Source organism: Prenolepis imparis, unplaced genomic scaffold (genome assembly GCF_030444845.1).
Source record: "Prenolepis imparis isolate NDT839.2.m4 unplaced genomic scaffold, iyPreImpa1.0 SCAF_7, whole genome shotgun sequence".
Taxonomy (NCBI): domain Eukaryota; kingdom Metazoa; phylum Arthropoda; class Insecta; order Hymenoptera; family Formicidae; genus Prenolepis; species Prenolepis imparis.
In genome coordinates, this window is record NW_028141165.1 from 10,359,028 (window position 1) to 10,386,969 (window position 27,942).

Sequence of the window (27,942 nt, forward strand, 5' to 3'; positions counted from 1 at the left end):
TACGCAGCGTAGGGTCTCGCGCGGGATCTCTTATATTATATATAAAATAATAAATATATATATCACCTCTTTCTCTTTCTGTGCCGCTCACGGATTAAGTGAGTTTGACAGAACGAATCGAATAATAAAATATAGTATAAACTAAATTTTCCCTCTATGTATATATACGTGGATGATTTCGATAAGCTATAAGTAGCTCCGTTCTTTATGAAATCGAAGTAATCACTAGTCAGATAAAAATTATGTAAACGGAATTTATTAATTAGTGTGTTGTTGATATGTAAATTATTATTACATATATTAACTGTTTCACGTTGAACATTGACTTTTTTTCATAATATGTAAATCCGCATTGCGGTATATTCGAGAGTCTCGTTAACATCGGCGAGTGTATGTTTTTTAATTTCACATACAACAGCGTGGTTCAATTTTACATATTTTGAATATACAATATAATATAAAATATAATTATCAAATTTTACGTATCTTTTTTCGATTTACACACATAGTATAATCGGCTTCGCAATTATCTATATAAAAATTATACCAAACAATGTATATTGTGTATAAAACAGTTTCGAATTTTTAATTTAATACTTCGCGTTGATTGTTTTCTGAATCATTTAGTTATGTTATATTTATTTTATTCTTTATCAATAAATACATATTTGGACACAATTAATAGATATATTAAGAGTAGAGACACACATTGAGCTTGAATATTCACAAAATATCTCATGATAGATTGGTATTATACTTTTTACTCTACGGAATTATTCTTTAGTTGATTTAATAAGAATTTTTCTGATTGTAATAAATCGATGCAATATGACGATACATTGAGCGCGTACAAAGATTCGATATAAAAGATTCCAGTTCTGCAAAAGATTTTTCGATGCAGAATTAAAATTCATGAAGAAAAAAACACGAATTAAAAGCGCTCGCGATAATATCGCACAAACGCGTATTTTACAATTCATAGTCGTGTGAATATACGTGAATGGAATCAATCATTTAGCAATCATTTAGCTGGGGACGATAAGTCTCCAAGTGCGCGCGTATATAAAAAACTATTTTTATATATACAGTAATTCTACTTATTACACAGAATCTTTCGATGAAAAAAATGTATTATAATTAATTTTTATGAAATTTATTAATGATAAATTATGACACACACTGAGGACCGATCGGTGTGCTCGATACACGATGATTTCGAGCTTCTGAGAGATTGTACGATCGCATTGAGCACAATTTTCAAGACAGATAATTCTAATATGGCAAAGCGTATATCTCCTTGAATTATAACTGTATTATAATCAATGTAATTTCACATATCGGTTTTATCATTGTTTCATTTCGTTTTCTGTGTTGCTCTCTTCACGTTCTGTTAAACTTTTAACTTTAAAGCTTTTTCTAGACTTTATATTTTATGTAGATTTATTTTATTATTGCGCAACATATTGAATGTTTTTTTAAACTTTCAATAAAAAAAATAGGCGATAGGAAGCCGGTTAAAGACCTGATAGAAGCAATTTTGAAACCGATTCTTTAGAAGTGTCCGTTCAAAGTGTGCGCGAGACCTGAGATGTCCTGCGAAAAGGACACGAGAGGTATAACGAATAAGAATTCTCTTCCTTACGGAAGCAATATCTACTGCTCCGCAACCAGTGAAATGTTTGACCTCGATCGTCTTACCGGAAAGTTGTGTCGGAAACTAATACGGTTTATGTCTGCGCAAAAGCGACCGAAACAGTCGCATCAGTGAATAAAAAGGGATTTCTAATGCACACTCTTTCCTGTGTCCTGTGTCATCTTAGATTTCTCATTGCATATCGTTTCTTCAAACGGATATGAGAGTCTAATACGATTAACCTATTGGCCAACTGACTCTTCTTCTTCATTTATCAATTTTTCTTGTCATTATTAATTTTTTTCATTACTTGCAGCTTTTTAATTGTTACTTTAGATATTTATATATCTCATATATACACATATAATATATGTATATAATTAATATATATATATATATACAGGGTGTCCCCGAACTCGCGGATCAACTCTCGTGGGTAGATTCCTGGGAGACGATTTTTCCTCAGCGAAAATGTCGAGGCACCAATAATTTTCGAGTTATAAGCGATTGAAAATAAAGGGTTTTTCACAAACTAAGCCTTGTGGAAATAAAATATTAACCAAATCACATTCTTCAGTTAATTTCAGATAGAGTTTACTTTAATAAAATTTTAATATAAGGCTTAGTTACAAAGATACATGATGACAAAAATTGGAAACATGCAAAAAATGATGACCTCCCTCGACATTTTCGCTGAGGAAAAATCGTCTCCAAATGATCCCAGGAATCTACCCACGAGAGTTGATCCGCGAGTTCGGGGACACCCTGTATATATAATTTTTTAATTTATATTATTTATATATATATATAATTTTATATATGTATATATAAAAATGCTGTAAATATAAAAGTATTGGCGTAAAAGAGATGGTAATGCAAATTTTACTCGTCATCGTATACTTCTCTCTTCACCTTTGATAATTTCATCACTTTTAGAGTACATTAAGAATTGTGATATTTTCCCCATTGCGTGTATCTAGAGTTTCCTTTTGCAGCTTGTATATTCTGAATATATATTTATCTGTATATATTAACGAGCATATGGAGACAGACTTTCGAAGTCGATTCACCGGTGTAGAAGGGAGCTACATTTGAACGAATTCATGACATGTGTATATGTGTGTGCATATTTTCGTTCAACATGAGAACGAAGATTTTTTTCTTTTTTCCATACATTTTTCATGTATTTTATTCAGCCTTAAATTCCTTTGCAGACTTTCCTCTACGATAAGCCGTCCTGTAGAATTCAGAGAAGAGCACGAAGAAGATCGTCGAGTGAAGTAGAAGAAGACCCGCCACCAGTTTCGGATAACCGCAGTCGAAAATGAGGGCCTGCGCGCTGTGCACGAATACCACGAAGAATTGCACCTGAAAGTTAACGCAGACATAGCCAGACACTGGAAATCAACTTTGGTGAGTGAAAGAAAAACAAATTTATTTTAATAAAATTAATAACGCAACCCTAGAAGTGCGTGGGAACTTAGGCTTCGAGTGTATAAAACCTATAATTTGCAAAATAATTAATTTAAGTCTTCCTTTTTTATACACTCTATCTTGTGCGTATATTTGGTTTACTACTCTTGATTTCGTCATATTTCATATGACGTATATTATATTTTATCTTTATACAATAATTTTTTCTTCGATTCTTTTACCGAGTCGTGTTGCGTATTGCGATTCGTTCGCTCAACTTTGTAACACGATTGACTTCATCAAGCAATTCGAAGAAAATACGTTAATATACATTATGTAGCAATAACTACTCATAAATCTATTGCCTACCACATGTTCGTTCTCTTAACGATCGAGAGGCCGATCCGTGAATGAAACACACAACAGGCGAGAGCCTTTTAAATCTTTTTGAACGCAATTTATTTTACAATTAGTATTTTTCACGCCCGAATTATTTTTGAGGACCGGTACGATAAAAAAAATTCTATTCAACGAGGCAAATCGTCACACATAAATGTCAGACACCGTTAATCGACTTATAGAAAGTACAGGTAGATGTATATTATATATGTATATGTGGCCGAGTTTTCGCGCGCTGTACCGATAGCTAAATTAACCGCACGTTTATTTGGTAAAAACCTGTCCATGCTTTATTATCGCGATATACTTTCGGTACCAATAATCTATTCTAATCCGTCCCTCTCGAAGTATATGAAACAAGAAACGGTTGCAAGCTAATATTATTTCGAAGGAATTCTATTTCGGATATTTCAAAGATGTTGTTAATTAAATTAAACACCAGGGAATATCATCATAATTATAAATAAGAAATTATCTTCGCGTATCGTGCTAATTTGACATTTGCGACATTGGCATCTTACGAGTCGCGTATATAGAATCTCTTTCTTAAACTGTGAATAATTTTCTAAAGTTTTTTAATTTCTACTTGCATTTAAATGTCAAACACTTCGTTATTAGCTTTATCAAGTCGAGGGAAAAGATCTCTTTGTTGTAATAATCTAATATTTAATTAGGAATATATATGTGCGAAATCGTTTGATTGATTTCAACCAACGTCGAAGTGGTTGATTATATCTTTTCATAATTAGGCAGGTACCAATATATCGTGCAATATGTAAATTAACATTTGCAGTTGATATATTGCAGCGTATGTGTAGAATCTCCCAGTTGGATATTTGCTAAAACCTTTTCTCTCATTTTTATTTACTTAAATGCCAAACACCTTGCTGTTAGATTTAGCAAGAAAGGCATGCAAATATTTTCTGTCGGTCTGATTCAACTTTTAATCCTTTATGAGACTTATTTTAAAAGACAAACGAAATTGCTCGTTATTTTATCAAAAAAATGATTTAAACCGATGCATATGTTTCCATTGTAATTTTTGAATCTTTTGTTATCACCGAAATTTTTTCCACACTACATGTTTATTACAACAATTACGTACTTGTTCAAGTTCTCGGTGTCGCAATAATCGATTTAGCAATTGCGGTTCGTTAAACGTTAAAGGATCAAACAACCGATCTACCATTTCGCCATCGACGAAACTTCTTTTTTTTCTAAATGCTAGTTATATCCTTATCTATCTGCGCGTTCTCTCGCGAGATGAAACTCTTCGGAGGGGGTGGGGGAAAATGCGAACAGAAGCAAGTACACCTGTATCTCTACAAGTATGTAGCGGATCGATGGTCTTGCGAGATAAACCGGGATAAATGAGCATTTAGGTGAGGCTTCGTAGGTATGTGGCCGGTTCGCGACGCCCGCGACGACGACGACGACGACGAGAACGGCGACGGTGATGATGATGCTGGTGCCGCCGGGGTAGGGTGATGGTGGTGGTACAAGACAGTGTACCACAGAGTACGCGGGCATATCGGAATGCCAAATTGTTGCGCCACCGTCAGCGTGGTCGGCCAGGTCCGGTGGCCGGCTTTAAAGCGAGGTCTAGTCAAGTCGAATTGCCCAACGCGCGCGCGTTGTACTTTTCACTTTCCCTCACCCCTACCTTTCATGCGCACACACAGCGCAATGAAATTTTGCCTAGGTAGAGACCGGGACCGACTGATCTCTAACGAGCACGAATGTGTAGCCGATGGCCCAGAATCCGCGAGCGATCGCAAGTTTGTTCATTCGAGCAACGTTATTATATATCCGGTGAGAAAGGGGGAGATGATTGCGCGCCTATACTTTGTCGAAAACTTGCCCTCCATCCAGCAGAGATCGATCTTAGATATTTCTCGATTCGAAGAGATATCGACAATGGAAATGAACGAAATCCGCCATAATGTGTATAAGTTTGAATATTAAAAAAAAGTCGTGAAACATCTCTATAAAATTTTTTCTAAAAGTCGTGACATCTCTCTCTCTATAAAATATTGCCGAATTTAAAATAATATACTTCTTTAAGTATGCTTCGAGTAGTATAGTCGATATAGTAAAAAAATTTTAACAGGGCTTAACTTAGTTTAATGGATGCAAATAAAAAAGTGATTTTAATAATCGTATTTTGTTTCCATCTATTTATATTATCTGACTGTAATAATTTTTAAATCTAAAAATATAAGGAACATTCATGAATTTGGAATAAGCTACCTTCACGCAATTTTTTTGTCTCACTCGAAAATGTGTCTTGTTACAAGTTTCTTGTGTATATGCAGATTCGATATAGTATTCATTATAATTTTTGCATAGATTTAAAATGTCCGATTGATTTTTAAAATCGCCACGATTATTGTAACGAGAAATGCCGAACTGCTGCGAGACCTGTTTTGGATCCTAAACCGCAACCAGTAAAGTAGCACGCAAAAAAACGAGCAATGAAAAGTACGTTCTATCGTAGACTTTAGTTACTGACGCGAAGCGAGGGCACAATTTTAGACAGTTATAAAAATTTTCTATTTCTGTCTCTCTGTTTAAAAGAAAGAGAGAGAGAGAGAGAGAGAGCATTAATTTTATTAAAATATAAAATAATTTTTTTTATCGTCTTGTAATTAGTACTCATTAATTTTTATGCAAGAAGCTGTTTATCTTAGTGTTATTAATGGTGGAAGAAAGGCAGGTATTGCATCGAAAAGCGGACTCGTAGGAGGAAAGCAAACACGCTACGTGTCTTAACAATTAGCATATTTTACGGGCTACCGATGCACACCCTTTAAACCTTTAAGGCACGCGAGACGGGTCAGTAGTGTTTTTATCCGTTCACTTTCAACGACGCGGATTATTATCGCGAAACCTGCGTTGTGCAAGAAGAAGGTATCGCGAATCGGTTTGATTCACGCATTGAGAAAATCGCTTGATACTACCATACACTCGCATTTGAAACGACGGATCACGTGTACATTTTTGCTGCATTATACTCGCCCAGAATCTCACCTAACATTCTTATGTCTGCAATGTACCAATAGGCATTGAGTCGAATTATACACTGCAAATTATACATTGCATACATTGCGCTTGAAAGGGAGGGGAAAAATCTACCCCAGAGAACGCATAATAAATTGATCTATTTATCATAAGAACAGTGACTGAGAACTTCGAGGAAATCTGAGATCTTTTTTGAAAAATAGCGATTTTTTCAGATTTATTTATATAGCTCATGTTAAACAGTCTATAATTTGGGACAGGTTTCTACCTCTATAATTTTCTGCGTTGAATTGTGTTCTTAACTGTGTAATTATAGATAAAAGATTCTTATATATTTATTAATTTTATATATCTTTAGATTCGATCTAAATAATATAACGATAGTTAAAAAATATTGCATATATTACGGCTTGATTTAATTTAATTTTAATTCCATTCTTGAAATAACATATGAATATTAGTTTACAAAAGAATGTGTAATTTAATTAGGTTCGTTTACTTACCAATTGTACTGTGGTCAAATGCTTCTTCCACCATAAGAACTTTTGATATTCCGGACCCATAGCTGCTAACATATAATATGCGTACATGATCACATGTACCGCGTTGTTTATAAGATTTCCCAAAGTACCATGACCGCCCGCGATAAATTTCACACATATCCACGTCTCCAGAGGTGTGAGTGAGTGATGGTACAAATGCAGGAATGTCACCTGGCTGTCCTTCTTGCGTAACACGAAGAATATCTGAAATTTCGATGAGTAATGATGTTTCGACATTTTCTGAGAGGTCGTAATTTCCTGTCATTCAACTTAGGTTTAGATTTGCTGACCTATGATTTACATAGGAATGCGCCCGTTTAACCCACATTAAATGAATTGAAGACAATATTAATGACAATGTAAAACGACACAAGATTTAATCAGAATTAGATATTCTCAATCAAGAAAGTTTTTTTATTAGAGAAAATATCAAAGTATTATGACAGTCATTTAAAACAAATTATATATTAATATAATAATTTATTTATTAAAAATATATCCTCCCAAATAATAAGCTTTTCAACATAAAAATAAATAACGAAAAGTTATTGATTATTTATATTTATAATACATATATAAAGTACATTTAGGAAAGTGGATGATATTTCACTGTCGTGATAATTGGGCAAATAAAACTTTTATATCGTGTATCTTCTCAAAAATATCTGCGTTAATTAACGGAGTGTGATAATTTTCCTCATTCGATACGTGATAGTGGCAACACTCGTCGCTGTCAAAATTGAGCAACGAACAATGAAAGAGTTCGTTTCGCGATGATTCCTATGTTCGGTTGGATTTCGTACGCGCGAAATTTCGAAAGTCTAACAGGCGCTTTCTCTCTCGCGAGGGTAGGTAGGTAGGCAAACATCCACTTGGCGAATTGTTGGCTCCTTCGGTCAGGGTATCTAACAAACGCGAGTTAGCGATCGGCTGATTAAATCTTATCTGCTCCTTTTATCCGCCAGTATGATTGCATGCTCGACAAGCAATTCGGCGCTGCCCGCTCGCGCTAATGGAAACGATTGCTTAAGGGTTATTGCGCTGTGAGAAGGGATATGCGAGCATATACGTACGTGATTATTCGATTCTGGTGAAATATGTTAACTGCGTACTCCGCCTCTTTCTCCCAATCTATTTATTATGCATATGAATATATGTTGCAAGTACAGGGTAGTTCACTCAATCGTATGTGGTGAAGCACAGCAAAGTGAAAGATATGCAATATTTTTTTTCAATTGATTGCATATTTGACAGAAAGAGAGAGAGAGAGAGAGAAATTTTGCGCAAATTTTGAAAGTGCAAATAGATAATACAGTCTTCTTTTTTATTTTAGAGATTTAATTTAACAGATTTTATATAGTTCGGGACTTCTTACTCATTGAGATATTGAATAATTGTTTAAAAAATTGATAATAATCGATATTTCCATTTAAAAAATGTGAATATCATGATAGATGGATATTTATAAAATTGTATCTTTATTTTTTATTCTTTACGACTAACGGAGGAAATCCTGTTTTGAAATCTTATGATGAAAATATTTTATTAATAAATATATTCTAAATAGGGAAAGTGTCGTTTTGAATGTTTTGATGACACCATTTCGAAGAAAATTGTCAATAATGTTTAGTATGACGTCTTGCGTGAAATATCCTTATCATTCATTACAAACCTGCATAATACTTTCTTCATTTATTATTGTATTTATTTTAATATAGATATTATTTTGTATGTTTAGTCCTATCTAATTACATGTTGATTCGAATATTTATTTTGCTAGTTTGCTCTTAACTTTTTTTTTTTTTTGAAAAATCTTGAAAATAGAAATTTCTCTTTGAAATTCGCCGATTTGCAATGTATGATTATTTCATGATTATTGCCTGATTTATGCTGCGTGAATGTATAAAAGTGAGTCATACCGTGTCAGCAAATTCTGTAAATTTGCTGATGAAGTACCACCAACAGAGGTTCGCCATCCTCAGAGCGGACGGATTGTGGGAATAGTCGACCGGTTGACACTTGTAACTGTAGTCAAGTAGCCATCCAGACATCAAGTGCTATAAGAAAATAGAAAACATCTAATTAGACGTATATATCAATTAGCTCCAATAATATAATTTTGAGTCTTTAACGTGGCCTCGTAAATCGGCTAAAGATAACTGGTGTCTCAATTCATTTATTTCGATATTTACAAGAACTGTTTAAATGCTTTAACACAATAAGTTGATGAAATATAATTTTGTGTAATATCGGTTTGAGCAAACATTTGTTTTATTTCACCATATTGGGTCGCGCCAAATGGTAACTCTGCTTTCCCTACGAAGGATGATGAAAGTTAAACATGCCTTACAAAATCATTACAATTGAAGAACAATAATACAATTTACAATTTTTAATTAAATAGATTTATTTTATAAAAAATTTTATAATTTTTTAAAATTATATTCTCTCTGGATAGACATGTGATCGTCGTTTATAATCGCTAATTGCTAAATAAATATAGGGTAATTTTTTCCGTTGATTTGATGTTCTAGATTGCGGTTATAAATGTTTGCATTGAAGATTGTGCGTTATATTTCATTATCAACTTTCGTATAGCAAGTGACTAACCATCAAGAGAAATTATGCATTTTAAAGCCGTTTCGCATATTTTTGCATTTTTTATCTACTTAATATTTGCATAATAAACCTATTTTTTATCTCTTCCATACACAAGTTTATATTTTTTTTCTTGACTTTTGACAATTTTTCATTCAATTTATTACATTTGGTTATTTTAAATAGTTTAAGCATCTGAGAAAGTTTTACGATATTTTTGACGAGAAAAAAAACGTCTTTTGAAATATTCTTATTTTTTTAGGAAGTATGTTATACATATAATTTATTTGAAATACATTTGAAATATATTTTATATATACTGAACGGTTTGTGTGAGGCTCATTTTTCATCACCTCATTAATCGTACTTGACGGTGATGGCTCACATGTTATTTTATTTGCTTTTAATATAAAAGGAACAGCTGTTAAAAATTATATGCTTTAAGTGATCTAAAATTATTGTATAATTGAGAGAATAGAAATATCTTGAAAAGTTATCCCATTTCGTGCATACAAAAAGCTATCCCGACTGACTCTCTAGCAGAAACAGCAGTTACTGCGGTTAGTAGCTTCTGCAAAATAAACTTTCGCGTAGATGCAACCGTTCATTATCCATTCCATTGCGCATGAAAAATTGTTTCTTGTTGTTTGACCTTCCACACGGAATTTTACTTCGTATTTTTGATCGTGCGCCTTGGGAGTGGCGAACGAGGCTTAGCACTTTATGGAAAGTCGAAAACAGGATGTCTCACTGTTAACCAAACGCGTATGAGTGCATAGATTGATTGAGCAACAGTATAAAGTTGTAGTGTCCGTATGAAATATTACACTTCTTTATGAATATTTCCTGTCACAGTTGAGATTGTAACAGATGATACGGAAATAATAAATTGACATTTTTAATATTTGTAATATGAATGTATAATATATATATATATTTTTTTTTGCATAGAAAATACTGCTATAGGTACAATAATTTCAACATTTTCAGAAATTTTTAATAATACTGACGTAAAAGTTTATATATATGTCGAAACTTTTGGAATATTTATACATATATTTTAATCCTTTATTCGGATATATTTTAAACGTTTTACATTAAGGATTGCGATAAAAACGCGTACAATTAATAATGCACGTAGAATTGCATTAGCATATACGTGAAATTCACGAAAATATTTAAAACCATATTCATTCTATGTCTGCAGCAGAAATAAAAAAATCTGTTAAAAAATATATTGGATAAAATTATACGATATAAATACGATAATAGGAATGACATAACTACAAAAGTATAATGCATAAATAAGTATATAAAGTATAAGTGTATAAATTAGTTCGCGGTATATACTTTCGCCATTTGAAAGATCAACGTTTAGCAAGTGGAAGAATGAGTTGCGAAATTAATATTCTAATTAGATTATTACAAAGCGGATGCTTTCGCATTTTAGTAACCTTGTCCAGAACAAGGTTGCTAAAGATATTCGCCGCCTGGTTATGCGGTAATCAAGGTAGGTCAAGGTTACTAACAGAGAAGCGGAGATTGCATCTCTTTTACTAGAATTGTAGATTCTTTATTGAGCAAGTTTTCCAGTAAAGTTACGAATAGATTAACGCGCTAGATATCCAATTAATTATGATGTTTATGACAAAATAAATTTTTGTTCAAAATTTAAAAGAAATATGATTTTTTGTTTTTATGTCTGTATTATTGAAAATTTCTGAAAATGTTTAAATTATTGTTTTTCCATAGTATTATATAGTTTTTCTAAATTCAAAATAAATGTACGAATCGGAAACACTATCGATTATAGAAATTTTAAATCTATATTAAAAAGTTGTATGAGAGATAAACTTTCCTTAATTAATTAATCACAGTTTTTCATAATTTAACAATTTACAACTTTTGATTTAGAATTTTTTATTGATGTTTCTCTTTAAAATCCTAACGAGCTCGTATGCTGCTGCTTGTTTGAATCCAAATTAATTAAATCTCTCGAGAGACGACTCGGTTTCAAAAATTTAATAATTTAATAGTTTAATAATTTATGATAAATTTGTTTTATAATTTTTAAAGACTCGTTTGTATGTGTGTTCTTAATGTTTCTATGTACTTTAAACATTAACTTTAAAAGATTACACAAATAGTGTAAGTTTCTTATAATTGCATTTGAAGACATTGGGTACAACAAAAAATATGAATATATACATAATACTGTTTATAAATATTATTAATTAGAAAAAATTAATTTAATGATTATAATCAATTAAGATATAAAATAATTAAATTTAATTCGAAGTAATTGAAAAGTTGATTATGAGTCTCCTCGGAAATGTTTTATAATTTTTTTTGTAAATTTGTTTTATTGTTTTTTTATTTCTTAGGCTGATGTCCCATGAAGCGGATTGCGCGGAAGCGGAACCAGCGGATCGTCAATCACCGAGTTATTCCGATAGAGCCCTTCGTCGAGCTCTATGGGAATAATTCCGTGATTGGCGATCCGCTGGTTCCGCTTCCGCGCAATCCGCTCCATGGGACATCAGCCTTATTTGTTCTCGCGTAGCGAGAATTAGTTGGAAACGTTGTGCAAATTTCTGTTTATTTCTGTTTCCGGCCATCTAACTGGCTCGCTTTAAGACAATTTGTTGCAATTTGTTGAGTTCACCGTTCTCTATGATTGTCTAATCAACATATTATTTTTTAGCGTACACACTGAAAAAAAATTGTTAACTTAACTAAACCGTTCAACTAAATAATATTTTGTTAACTGAATATATAAAAATATTTAAATTAAATATAACATATTAAATCTAACAAAACGTGTATTTGACTTAAATATTAATATATGTTCAATTAATAAAATAATAATTTAGTTGAACGGTTTAGTCGTATATTCTGTAAGAAAATTTTCGTTCTATAAGCTCTGTAGCTCTGTAGCTTTTTAGCTCTTTCTTTTTTTTGCTCTTCGCTCTTTCTTTTTTGCTCTACAGTGCTACATAGCTTATAGAGATACAGCGTTTCAGAGTATTTTTATAGAATAGACCCATTAGTCAAGTTAACAAATTGTTTTTTCAGTGCAGTAATTTACGTGAGCATTGAAACGTAAATGATAGTGATATAAGACACTTATTTAGCATATGTAATACGATATATTGAATACTGTCTGTATCTAAGTAAGACCGGATGGAGTTTAATTAAGAGATACATATAATATATAGGATACATATAATATAATATATAATAAATATAGGAAACGAATTTAGTTGTCGCGTGATCGCGTTGACTTTTCGCGCAGTATAATCGAAGTTCTAGGTCAAAGTTTCTTCCTTGATCTCTCTCTTTTTCTCTTTGTCGACGATTACGCGAACTATTCATCATCTCCTTTCACCGTCACACTTTGTTAACCGTAGCAATCTCGTGAATTCGTACGCGACTGTCCACTTCGATTCTTCATCGTCATCTCCGCGACTAGTGATCCGATCCTTTTCGATCTCGCGTATACGTTGTACTATACTGACGGCATACTTACATCGTGACCTATATAACGAGACGAGGTAGAAGTTGCTTGACCGGCTTCGATCGTCGACCGAGTCCTTAGATCCTGAGAATCGTTAGCGCTCATGAACTTTGCACGTCGCGTACGTTTTCCTATATAGCAAGAATCTAATGATGGCTATGAGAAGACGCGAAAGTCAAGGGTGACTTGGACAAGGTCGTATCAAGCTCTTTCTTTATTTCTTTCTTTCTCTCAGTCACACACATACACACATACATACTTTCTTTCTCTTCCTTTCTTTCCTTCATTCTCATCATTGCTCTTGCATTCCTCGCGAGCACGTTTTCCCGCCCAAGGGTTGCACGATCACAAATTATACGATTTCTAGCTCGTGTGCCTCTTTGCCGAGGTATCTACTTTCATGATTCTCTCAATAATCATTTTGTACTGGTTCATCTAACGATTGTATCTTCTTCGATGTTTTTTCTTATAATATATTTCGCTTTAAACATTTATTTAAAATTTGCCAATTTTTAAAATTATCTGAAGCAAAACAACTTCCCTATTATATTTTATTCAATACGATATTTTAACTTTTATTAATAACAAACTTTGGATTGTATAAGACAAAAATTTAATCAGATTAAAAAATTTTATCATATTTATTAATATTATAATTTTTCGTAATTTTTTAAAATAAGAGTGTCACATTTTTGTGTGCTGAATTTATTTAATTTATTATATTATTTAAAAACAACATATATGTTGATTTTATATTAATGAGAAATCATAAATTAATTTTATTTTTCTAAAAAGATAAAATTAATTTTATCGCGTGCTCGATTACGTAATAATTGTAGAAAATTCGAGAATATTACCTCGTACAGCATCCCTAGCGAAAAGATGACTTGAAACGCGTTGTACGCTATCAGGACGTTTGTGAGTTTGTAGGGCTTTCTGTTGGCCATCATACGCGGGCCGAATATGACAACGCCGTATATATAAAGGAGCACGATGAGGATTGTCGGTATAGGCGAATCCATCAGCGGCCAGTCGCTGACACGCGGATCTGAGACTGTCGCGAGAATCTCCGTGTATTGATCTAGGGCCATCTTGACCAAGCCCTGGGCTCCTACGAATGTCCTGTTTGAGTCCGTCATCTCGAGCCTGAGCTCCGGCTCCCTTTCCGCTACTAATTCTGCTGCCGCCGATGCCATTTCTAGAAAAAACAAACTTATATTTAATTGAATCAAAAAATTAAAAAATGTTACATACCCACTGAATTTTTACACACAATCGGAAAATTTTATAAAAGCTGTCGTGTTAAGCAATTTCAGAATATTTTCATTTATATGTGTATAGATATATGCAAAATACCGGATTGCGTTACGAGGGAAAGATATTTTAATTTGTGGACAATATAGGTGTGAATGCGAGAAATGTATTCTTTCCGAATACTATTAAGACGTATGTGCTAATCATCATTATTCTTTACAAATCGAAAATGTGGAACAGCGGCAAGCTTATTTCTTTGACGACGAAAGGATTAATATCTTAGTAAAAATAAAGTCTCAAGGAATTTCAGATCTCTACATTCCAAAGTTTAATAAATACCTGGCCTAGTCCGGTTCATTAATGGATATGCATACATAGTCTGTCACTCGCGTGGGTTGCGCTTAGTTACGCGCGATCCAGGCTCACAATCAGATTAATTTCTTATTCGAGTCAGGTCTTAATATTTTTTATCTGGCAAGAGGCATTCTACAATTTTATCAGGACATCTACAATTAGTATCTTATTTTAGATCGAGAAAATAGTCCATTTTATAAACTTATAATTAATAAAGTTGAATAAATTAAAATTTATATTAGAAATAAAAAAATTCATGTGTAATTTTTGATGTAGAAAAATGAGCTCGGAAGAATCAATAAAATATTTCTAATTTCTAATTTCTAATTTTTAATAAATTTTAATTTGTTCAAGAAAATTAATACTTATTTGTTTTTTGATGGACGTGTGTTTTTCTTTCTAATGCATATGCATTGGAGAGACTTATTATCTATCATAGACTAACTGAATTCTATTCTCTTAAACAATGAAATTCCGCAATCGCGAGATTCGCGAATAACTCTTTCCGCTCACGTTGACACGCGCAATTACACATATGTGTAATCCTAATCGTTGATCGAAGCGAGTTTAGTTCGTATGAATATGAACGCAACGGGTCGGGAAGTTCGCTGAGGACGTCATTAAGAATCCTCGCGTTATCGCAAAGTCATCGTGCCACGCTTTCGCTGCGACTTTATGTACGGATATCAACCGGTCTCTTCTCTTTCCCTCCCTCCCTCTTTTGTTCTCATCCTTCCCATCAATCGCCCCGTATTTTTTTTTCTGTGTCCCGTTTTGCATACGATCGAATAAATCACTGAGGCTTTGTTTTAGAAGCGAACGCAATCATGTCAGAGGATTGCGAATATAAGGCCGTTGAATGCAATGCGCGAAGTTGAAGCATTATGAGCGAAGCTGCGCTCACGCAAACGCTCTTTAAAAGAAACGTATAATGTGTAAAAATATTATACGATCTAGTAAATAAGTAAATAATGAATAATCTAACAAATATTTGATTTATTTAACACAGAATCTCGCATTTAACAATATACATTACGTATTGTTGGAAACGCAAGAATTCAAAATAATGTGTGTTAAGAATATATTCCTAATGAATTAAATATTTAATAATTATATTTTATATATATATTGCATATATGTGGATGTAAATATAATATAAAATATAATTATTATAAAATATTTAATTTATTAAAAATATATAGAAACAATATAAAATAATTATATGAAATAATTATATAGAAATATATAGAAATAATTAATTTATCAGAAATATATATATATATACACATATATTAATCGAATTCTAAAGTCAACTTTTATATTCAAGAAAACGGAGCAGATGCATCTGCATGTATACGTATCATTCTGTTCTGCGCTAAATCGCAAGCATCATCCTCATCCGGTGACTAACCGACGCTGATTTCTAACGATTTCACGACAGCTTCTAGAGACCGAAGCTCTCGAACAATATGATTTTAATGCATTTAAACATAGACGAATATATATCAGTGAATTAAATCCTTAATCTTATTATTTGATATAATATGCATCGTTTTCAAATTACATGCCACACATTTTCTATACAATTGTACACTTTGATTATATATTTGTTTATATATTTATATACAATTATAAGAAAAAAATAATCGAAAATATGTTTATTGAAATTATCAGTGTTTGCAACTTCTAAAACAGAGATGAGAGAGAAAAAAACCAATAGCTAAAAAAAATAAATCATAGTTTTTTGACTCGTCGAAGATTATCTTCAATATTTACCATGCATACATAATCGTGCTTACAAATATTTGATCCTTTCCGATAAATTCGCATAATCGTGGAACAGTCGTGTTATGGATGATAATTGAGTATTGTGTCGCATGTTCAGCACTTTGTCTTCGTCGCGTCACGTAATGCACTTTTCGAGATTTAGAGCTTGTCGTTATTACTGTAATTTTGTCGATGGACAGCACTAATTCACGAATGACACTTTCTCGCCGTTAATCGCGAAAAAAATCTATATCACGTAATCTTACGTACCACGCATCAATACCGTTTTATCATATGGTCATTAGGTTACATTCCCGCGTAGATCTGACGATTTGTGTCGGATTATTATAGATGAGTCGTCCGAATTTTCGCGTGTAACAACCGATTCGTGTAACTCGACGGAGGAGACAGTCTGTCCTCGTAATCGTCTAAATCATTTTCGTCGCCGCAGTTATTTTCACTTCCGCGCCCGATTTAAGACTCCACGTAATCATAATCACCTTTCGGAGAGACTTTTCCCTCGGTGTATTTTTTTTTCGCTGTCACGTTGGGTGACACCGGCTAATCGAATGGAGCGGAATCGCGGGAATAGTCGTCTTCGCGATTTGTAACACTCGATTGCTTATGATTTCCGTATTTGCGTGATGTAAGTTTGACACTTTCGGCGGACGCGCGAGTTAAGTATTATCATTTTTTAAAGATACTTTGGAGAGAATTGCGTGTCTGGCACGAGATAGAAAAGATCGTAACGACATCTTCACAATTTGATTACTCATGATTTCCGTAATCATGATGCAACTGCAATATGCATTTTCATATTATGCATTAGAATCGTTTAAAGGACGTCCTCGTACATATTTAAAATTTATATTGTATCTTAAAATTATCGATTTATTACTGAAAGTTTTTCAAAAGGCTCCAAGTTGCTCGAGAAAACATAGTCTGAAAAATTAAGACTTCTTTATAATCTCTTTATAATTTAATTACTTTTCTAAATTTTTGTGTTATTTTCAATTGTATGCCATGTGCGGCTCATCGTCTGTAAAAAAGATCCTTGGAACAATCGCGTTTGGGATTAATATTACATTAAATTACACGTTGAAAATTTTTCAAATAACATGTGATTGGAGAACCGACTATTCTCTTCAAGGATCCTTCTTAGACAATGAGCCGCACATGGCACAATCTTGTCCAATTATACGAACAGGGAACACATTGTCTATTGTAACACTTGTATTGTATATATATCCATGCGCGCGCGCGGTTATCGAAATACGCTTATAAATTCTGCTTATAAAATGGATACGGGGGATGGGCAAGTAGACCAGAAAAGTAAACGAGCCGCGATTCGATTATCGCCTCGGCGCGGCGTTCTAAGGCCAGCGGAGAGTTTGCGTAAATGATATTGCAGTTCCGTGGACTGCGAAAACTGGAGTAACGGCTATACGCCGAAAGAAGGTTGCTCAATGTCGTTACGTGGCCCTTCGCCTTTTTCTGTACGATTTACAACGGCTAGTTTTTACCATCACTTTTTACGTATAGCGCCTGTATATGCGTGAATTGCGTATGTGCATTGTCCTGAAACGGAGAGACATCGAGGCTCTCTTGCGTTCGCGCGTTTGCAATCTTCAACGTTACAACGTTACTCCGCAACGAATCCGCGATCCTCCGATTTCAGATATACCCCGGATATACGCGTTATTTAAACACGATCATGTCATGTCGACGATGTCAATGTTGCTTATGCGATTAGGATTACGCAAAAAAAAAAAACGCGTTGCACTGTTTATTAAGAGAATCTGGGTTAATGATCTAAGTTTCTACAAATATTTCTACGTTGCCTAAGTGAAAGTATTACATTATGTGGATTTCCGTTAAATTTTAGATCTAGAATTCAAATTTATTGAATTTTTATTTCATTCACGTTTTTATTTTTGCGTCAGACCTTTACGTCAGACGAGAATTCGCAAGTACGTTCAATGTTTAAATTAAATTTTTCTCGCCATTTATCGTTTATCTTTAGTTTTTTTTCTATGAAATTACAAATTATAGAATAAAAGAAGTTATATGTCAATTATATTATTCGTTCTGGAATCGAACGTTAAACGAAAAATCAATTTTCTTCATTCATGGAAATAGATATTTTTTTTCTTACGAGACGAAAATAAAATTTTCGAGAAAAAGAACAATGTCTTAAAATATATATTTATATATATAAGAGAAAGAACGATGCATTTATATATGCGCATGTATATATTTAATTTATTACGTGAAAAATACGCTGTTGCATAGTGAAACCTTTCAACCCATTCACCATTCAATTTAATCAATATCATCGTAATGACTTTTAAGTTTATCTCTCTCGGGGAGAGCTGCGGATCCGACAAGGTTAATAGTGGCACGCGTTTTACGCGAGGTGTCCGACATGCGGATCCCCGATCCGCGCCGTCTCATCTCAGAGAACGTCTCATCTCTCGGTGCTGGTACACCGCGCAGACGGCACGATCCGTAGAGTAAAACGGTACTCGTTACATTAGAGAAAGTCTCGGCGCGGCCGCGAAAATACGGGGAAGATGAGATCGGGAGAAGGTGGCGAGCAGAGGGAGATGCTGGAGAAAGAGAGAAATGTAGCCGTGTAGCCAGTGTCGTCGGCGAATTCTCTCTCAATGAGAGAGAATTCCGATGATACGATGGCAACATCCGTGCGCGGCTCTTTGAGTTTAGTGGGTAAGTGGGTCGTCCCCGACCGTTTAATTGCCGATCGGCCTCTGTCCGGATCGACTGTGTAACGCGAGGTGTTTGCCGTTGTCATGGGAGAGGTGATTCTTCTTCCTTTTTATCTCCTCTCCTTCCTCGACCTCTTTTCTCTCTTCTATCGATGATTCTATGCTTCGCACTTTCTCACGCGATTACTCTCTTCCCTTTCGCGCGCGTATTTCTTCTTACTTTCCGGTCTCGTGCTACTAATTGCCTCCGATCAAAATTTTAACGCACGTGTGTATCACTTTTGCTTGGCATTTCTTCGAGGACGTTTTGATTTTTCCCTGACATTTCGGCTGAAGAGAATCGAGCATTCACCTAATCTTTTTATATAATCTTATTTGTGTTGTCATTCCATAAAAAAATTTATATATTTAAGTTCTGGAAATAAAGTTAAAAAAGCTATTATTTCTTTAGCACGATCTAACAATATTTTATGCATACGTTGAATCACACATACTCTAATCTCACGAAGAAATTTGCATAGCGCTTCTCTTTCTCTCGTCTCGTTTTCCCGGCCGATGCAAAACCATTTTGCTAACGTCAGCTTTTTGCTTCATGCGTATAATAATCGTTTAGCAATATTTTTATTAAGAGTCAATCGATTAAGTGGAACTTAACAGCATTATGTGTTTATGTAAAAAGAATGCGATTGGTTCGATTGCAATCGAGAAATTAAGAAATTGCAGTCTTGATGCGGCATATTGACCGGATTACAACCGTGTCAAGAAAGCACATCCGTAACTAGTAAAACAGAAGCATTAATAATATAAGTGCGACAAAAGAACAATTCTATCTTCTGCCGAATGTTTTGTAAACCGGTTTTCATCTCTCTGTTGTCTTTTCTTTTAACATCCTCTTGCTCGATATTGTCCTCGATAGATATATATCTCATTGAATATCGTATCTATAAAACTATTTAGAAGAATCATTCTTGTACATTTCAAACAAGGTGAATATGATAATTAAACGTTATATGAAATTAATTAAAAGTTATATGAATACCGGTTAAACCGGTGAAATTTTTGCCAACGAAAGTAAATATAGACATAATGAGAACTTTCTGAGAACTTCATTGCATCAAGTATATATAATGAATTATTTAATTACGCGTGATTATGAATTAATTATATAATTAATTAAATTGTTAGCAGGTACTCAAAAGAGAATTTGTCTTTGGAGAGAAATTTAAGAGATTTTATTTTCTATAATCTGTGAATCTTTTCTTTAATTTTCTTGCATTTCTTTTTGATTATGCTATTATTTTATTTTCGAATACATATTTCGAGCTATGAATGAAATAATCTTATTTTTTGATGATAAAGCTTTTCCTCTGAGAAATCAATACACGAAAAAAAAATCATAGATATTACACACACGATTGATAGAATATTGTTCACTTGATTTCATTGATTATGTTTTCAACCATTTTTCGTTGATTCCTCCTCTTCATGTTATAATTGGTGAGAGCGTGTTAAGTAGGTTACGTTACTTTGGCTATTAATGATGTGCCTTCAGTAATTCTTTTATAGTTTTTGTGGGTTAATGAATTTTTATCTATATATAATTTCTTATCTTTTTACTTTCAGATTGTATTTTAAATTCTATAAATTATTCATATATATATATAGGTGCGAAAAACAATTTTTTAGGCGTGTTAAAATCTTCTAAACCTTTTAATATACATCTGATCTTGTATTATACATGTTTTGCCTCAAAAGTGTAAAAAATGAAAATTATATTATTTTTGCATACATTGTAATTTTTTTAAACTGTAGTTGAATCACATTCGAAGTATATACATATACACAAAGTAATATCAATATGTAATATAAATGTGTGTGTGTAGTTTAAATACACGCTTTCCGTTTTGCTGTTTTTAATGAGAGAGACAAACCAGAAAATGTTGGTAACTTTGTATCATAGTTTTTTGTTTGCCATTTCATAACAATAATTTTAACGATGGTATTTAATTTTCGAAAAACGAAAAAAAGAGATGAGATCGATGAGAGTTGTAATAAGTTTATATTAAATCGATCCAATTTCTACTTCTACTTCTTGTTCGTAAAAAAAATTCACTTTATTTTCTTGACTAGAGATTCGAAAAGATATTATAGCTTCATGGAGTAGTTTGTTATACTTATTAAAATTAATTAATTATTGTGAAAGAAAGAAATAGAGTACGATATTTTGTATACGATTATTGCAGATCACACGATCCTCAGTTTGACTTTTATTTCTTCTTCTTCATTCATTTTTGTTCGGTTTAGTAGCTCTTTAACAACACGCTCACTACCGTTCGTTATCGATGCTCCTTTAGTGGTTGCTCTTCCTACATTATTTGTACTCGCAAACAGAAATGAACGCTCTATATAGCAGAACGCGTTCTCCCTCGATTTACTCGTTATACGTCATCGTATAATTCTTTTCTTGCATACGAAAAAAAAAACGGGTATTATTCGCTAATTTCTCCGTGCTACTAGCCTGTTCTTGCGCGATCGAAATCTATCGACTTTTAAGAACGGTTTTCACCGCTCTACGAGAGTAACGACGCCATTTATTTAGAAATGTCTAGGTAAAAGCGCAGATTTATGATTCATGAATAAAATGATGATATAGTGTGCGGATTCAGAAAATGTACGAAATATAATATACTTAATTTTTAACATTTGGGACGAGTTAGATCAAATTAATTAACCAATATCACACATGCAAAGTGACTCCAAGATTAAGGTAATGATGGGATATAAATCGAAATAATGATGAGATAAATATGATGCCGCGATATTTTCTATTCTGATATGATTAATAATTGTCCATTTTTAAAGATTTTGTAAAATTTTTCTGAACTTCTCACACAGAAATGAGGTAAAGTAGGAGTAAATATGTTACAACTTTATAACGAATATTATGTTGTCACAGAGATTTAAATCAATATAAAATTATGTACATTCTCTTCTCTAGGTTATTTACTTGAGGTCGTTTTCTCAAGTTTCAACATTCCTCTTCCGTAAAAATGCAAGAAAATCTGATAATCTATTGCAGTTTTGCTTTTCTTTTACAAATATAGTAGATTGATATAGCAGTTAATTTTCAACAAGTTATAGCATCGCATATTTGTGTTCTTTCTCAAAATTTATAATTGAAATTTATTGCTTAACATAACTATTTTATTTGGCTGCCAGGTATAACAATCGCGTCGTAAAACTCTTTACCCCATATGTCGTTCTCGTAATTTTTCTTTGTCAACCGATCTTCTAGGAGCATTTTTAGGGGAGTTAATTATGAGGCGCGCTTCAGTTTCCAATTCGTCGTTTAATGTTTTACTTCGATTCCGCTCCCAGTCAGCGAAAAAAAAATCGTACTTGATTTTTTGTTCGATGTGAAAGTACGTTTTTTTTGGCTAATTCTGTTTCTACATTAAGATTTTCCAAAGAGCTTGCTAATCTTGTACAGTCTGTTTATAAAGAGGACGAATTTTTGCAAATGATGAGAATCAAATCGTAAAATGATTTGAAGAAAACATCATCAAAAAATAATTTATATAAAAATATAGTATGTGCACACAGAGTCCTACAAAATTGAAAGTAACGAAGACCGGCAAGTTCTTTTTTAATTGTATTTTGGGAGGGAAAATTTATACATTTTTGTAAATAGAATATTAGTGTATGTATTTCATTTAAAGATTTCATTAAATTATTTCTCAAGTTCTTAGATCCATATTTATAGTCGTTTTTCAAATCTCAAGAACGTATCAGATTAGATACTCAGATTTTATGTCTTGAGATACGAACGATTCAATAGTTCCATTTTGATTAAAGATCAACTGAAATTTTTAACTGAAATTTTCTCTTGAATATCTCTACTTGAATCGAGGTTACGAACGAAATCAAATTGATTTTCAAAATTCATCTATTAAACCATATCATGTCTCAAGCTGAGTTCTCAGCAGAATCAGGACTATAAATACGGATATGAATGTTGTACATATATATTTCAGACCAGATTAGGCATTTATTGATGTTGTCAACTGATATGCTAAGTGCGTAAATTAGAAGGTAATAGTTAAAGGAGAGATGAAAGCGTTATCGTTAACAACTCGAAAGTAATTGCCTGCAATTCTCAAGTGTTTCAAGTGTCCTCGATTTGGATAAAAGCAACAATACGTTAACGTTCTTTCGAAATTCTGCAGTCAGTTGGAGAGATCTTAGCCTTGACTAGCATAAAATATCTTCAGAGCTTTGCAGAGAGATGTATTGTGTCACATGAAATCATACGTTAATCTCTAGTGTAAATACAAGATTTATTTCTTTCTTCGCCTCAACACTTTTTGCATCACGATGATCACTCATCTCGGCAGAGACTATCGAACGCTTATATTATACTTAATCAGATGATTATTTTATCATCTCTATTCGTTTAATGACGTTAATAAAAAACTTAAGGATTTTATTAAAGCTGATAACTTCAAGAGCGCTTAAATAAAGTAGCTTCAAAAATCTTTTTCTTGACTTCTTTGTTGATCTTTAAAAGTTTAATAACCGAAAATGCGATATAAGAATTGTGTATAATATATACGTCGAATATGAACTTGGAATTTTTTCAAATATTAATCATATTCAAGTTTATTAAAATTTGTATCGTTTATTTCTTCTGTACTTCATCAATCTGTCAATCAATACTTTATCAACCTATTATCGAATGATTTGCATAATTATAACATATCATACTTATCGTAATGTTATGTGACATTTTTTTATATTCGATATATATATTTCAATAAGCTACATTCAAGTATGCACGATCTTTTCGTTTAAATATTGAGAAAGATATAATATTTTGTCATAAGATTTTTTAAAAAATTTCTTGTTATATTTGAGTCGAAATTACTTGTAAAGAGACGAATTAATTTGGTAGAAAAATTTATAGATTATTAGATATATAATTTAGCTATATATAAAAAAGCTGACAAGTTTCTATAAAAAAAAATATATTTTTTTAATAGCACATCCGGGTTTTTACGAAACAAATTGGCATTTACGATGTTTTCGATTAGTATAACGCATATTTATATTGTTACGATTTCGAGATTAAAAGATTATTTCTCACTTTAAATGGAAGCAAACCGTGCTGTATTATTGTAAAGTATGAATTTTGAGTGCAAAAAAGCGTCGGAAATTCGTTAATGTCTGTACAAATGCATATTCTCATTTATGTCTATATTTGATTCATATACTACAATAATTTATTTATTATTATTATTCTTCATAATATACTATAATATTATAAGACAATTCAGTCCAAGGATATTTTTCTTACTACAAATATCCTTACAGTAAGAAAAATATCCTTATCTTTCCTAAATGTATTTTTATCTTTCAAAGATAGTTCTACAAATATTCATAATCAAAGAAGATCTAGAAAACGATCATTATCATAATTATTTAATTACGTATGAGAAAACGATATTTCAGATTAGTGTATCTTTTTGCCATCCTGATTTTGTTTGTTCAACTTCATGTTTGTTCACTTCATGAAAAAAATAGTTATTAACGATATTATACATAAATGATTTATTCTCTTTTACTGGGATATTATTATTGTTCATTTGCATTTGTATATCAGCAAAAACGATGCAATTATGCAGTTATTTAGTTTCAATTAAATGATTTGATCTGTATGCATAATTTATTATATATTTCTCATTATTTGATATTATTATCTGGATTCTTTGTTTATATGAATTATAATTATAAAAATATTAATGTAATGTATATTGTTTTTCTGTTCATTTTCTGGGTCTAATTAAATTCGAATACTACAAACTGTAACGAATCAAAGATTTTGCTAAAAAATCCGAAACTTTTTTTTACGCGCAACCTACAAATATTTGACGTCGCTCTGAAAAGGGCAGACTTCGTTTTTCTCGGATACGCGAAATCGCGTCGCGCTATTAAGAAACTGGCTCGAAAACGGTCCAGCGACCTTGTGCCGAATATTATGGCGTGTTTCGAGACGGTTGTGTAATGGGTCGCATTTCACGTGCCTGAACACACATACGTGGGGGTTACATTATAACAGGTAGTTGACCATGCAAAGCAAATGCGCGCTCGTGTACACAGACTAGCGAGGCGAGCGAAGTTTCTACATAGTTTGAGAAAGGATCATCTTTCTGTCACCTGCCGAAACAACATATGTATATATGCAGCATTCATGATAGGGCCAGACATTTTGCATTAAGGCAATTGCAACGTTTCTAACGCACATATTTTCCTTTTTAATTATAAAATACAGGTGCGTCTTTATTTTCAAGAATATATATTTACGTATTTAAACATTAGACAGGCTAATAAATTCTATTATTTATTTAATGAAATTCTTTTCTTTCTCACTCTCTTGAAATTTTCTTATAGCATCTCGTTAAAATAAATTTCTTTAAAAAAATATATATATAGTTTTTAAATGTTTTTGTATAAAATTAGTTAAAGCTACTAAACATACATTTAATGATATATATTTTATGAAAATATTAAAAATATATTTTATAAAAGTATTAATTTAATTTTTTCGAAAAGACACGTATATATATATATATATATATATATATATATTTCATTTTTATTTATTATATTACTACACACATGCGTGCGTATTTATCTATATTTTCTTACATAAGTTGTTTGTTAAAAATTATTATTACACATTCTTTTTGTTCGGAAATATTGCATATTATGCGAAGATGGCTTTCGCAAGATGCGATCAAATTTGACCCACTTTTGACAGAATAATTTATCAAAATATTATGGCAAAAAGAGAAGGGGGAAGTGTGAGAGAGAAAGAAAGAAAGAATGAAGGTTAATGCCAAAAATGATGAATATGGCATTTTAATTTTTTTTTTTAAGAACTTACTATAACGTGAGAATGCACATGTGACACAGTTAAATTATGATGCAGTTGCGTCGAAGAAAATTCACTTGTTCCACTTTATCGATAGTTACAAACAGGATATGATTTAGACAGTGAACAAACAACGGTTATTTTCGCAATGAAATCCAGTAATAGAGTAATTTTAAACTTGATTTAATTATATGCAATGAAATAATATAACCGTTGATAATATTTTGCATGTTGAGTGCGCACGTGCGTGCAACACACACACACACACACACACACACACACACAAACACATACACATTATTTCTTAATCTTTTTGTGTATCTTGTAGAAAATTTTTCTGAAAAATTCTCAAAAATTCTGAAATTTTTGACATTCATGTCAAAGTATTTGTTTCTATTTTTCAAAGCTCATTAAAATTTGAAATGGATTAAAATTAACAAAATGCGATGAGATCGACCGGTATCCAGGAAAAAACTTTGTACAAAATATATATTTTAGCGGATAAAATATAATTCCGATTGCAGCCGGACTTAAAAATATTTAAATGCGGATTTTGCATATTAACGAGTCTGGCATATAAAATGCAGACAACTTAATTGCATTGTGGATCCGTTATTGCATCATCGATATTGTAATGCGTAAAACTATTTTAAAATCTTTCCGTTCTAAAGTCTCCGTGCTAATTAAGGGAGCAGGTAGCGCTTCGTACTCTTAACCCTTTGTACGACACTAGCGTACTGCTCTACTACTTCGAGCATTTGACCTGTGGCCAGGTCGCGCGCGCGATTTCGGCTGTTAGAACAGTGATATAATATTTTCACTACTCGAGCAAAGCATAAAATATTAGCATAAAGAATTTGTCTTTTATATTCCTAAAAGTCCGACACTGATAATCTCAATATTATTATTATTATGTCGAATTGTCTTCGACTTCTCCAGGGCTTTCTGACGCAGCATATTTTAAAAAGGGTTAAACGAGTCACTCGATATTTGATACTCGCGCGGATTTTCGCGATGCAATTTTTTTTTGCAGCCAGTCCGCGCGCGTGCACCGATCCGTTTAAGGAATCGGTCCGATTTCTCGCGGCGAAAATTCATTTCGGACCGTACTTGCTCGCTCGCTCCACGTCCCACTCGCCTCCCCGCGATTTCCGAAACGCGCTTACCTTCCGTTCACGCTCCGTCAGATTCGATTGTCAATCAGAAACTGGTCGGACACTTCGCACACTTTACCACTCCTGCTCTCTTGGCTACTTCGAAGCCACCCGAAATCACCGATCTCTGGGTGATTCAATGATGCCGCATCAATTCCGAGCGACGCATCAAACGGATCATCGGAGACTCGCTCGCTCGACTCTCGCGCACTTCCCTCGAACCTGGCAGACTCGTCGTCAACCGATCGCGAGGGGATCCCCTTCCGACGAGCGAAGGGTCGCGGAGGCTCGGAGGGAGGCTGTCGTCACTCGGTGCACCGATTGCTCACGCGGTTCTCCTTTTTCTTTTCGCGGGGTCGAAATAAAAAAAGATACACTTGCGCGCGTAGACAGCTACATATACTCCTACGATCGCGTACACGCGATACCGATCACCGGCTGATCGCGCGGCGCACAATGATCGGTCCTGCGAAAGATCGGTGGAGGTCGCGCACCGAATCGAGATGTGTACGCGTGTACGCGCGTGTAGACAAATGCGTGGACGTGCGCTTATGGGTCCAACGGCCGATGCTGCGGGAATAGTTCGCGGCGCGGTAAGTCCGCGGTTTAAGTATTGGCTAACTCAAGTGGGGT

The 27,942-nt window shown here is 33.2% G+C and overlaps 2 protein-coding genes across 3 annotated transcripts in view; one reads left to right on the forward strand and one right to left on the reverse strand.

Moving 5' to 3' along the window:
- Positions 1 to 607: 607 nt before the first annotated feature.
- Positions 608 to 27,906, reverse strand: LOC145938548 (very long chain fatty acid elongase AAEL008004). The gene is made up of 5 exons (XM_083042264.1): positions 27,322 to 27,906; positions 13,981 to 14,321; positions 8,928 to 9,065; positions 6,970 to 7,212; positions 608 to 3,001 (listed from the first exon to the last, which is right to left on the reverse strand). The coding sequence occupies exons 2-5, from the start codon at positions 14,317 to 14,319 to the stop codon at positions 2,822 to 2,824; spliced, it is 900 nt and encodes a 299-aa protein (XP_082898390.1). The 5' UTR covers positions 14,320 to 14,321; positions 27,322 to 27,906; the 3' UTR covers positions 608 to 2,821.
- Positions 2,909 to 27,942, forward strand: part of Sit (stuck in traffic) — a 60,701-nt gene continuing 35,667 nt past the window's right edge. For both annotated transcript variants that reach the window (XM_083042261.1, XM_083042263.1), the window contains exon 1: positions 2,909 to 3,046. The gene's annotated coding sequence lies outside the window, so the exon portion shown is untranslated. The remainder of the gene's footprint in view (positions 3,047 to 27,942) is intronic.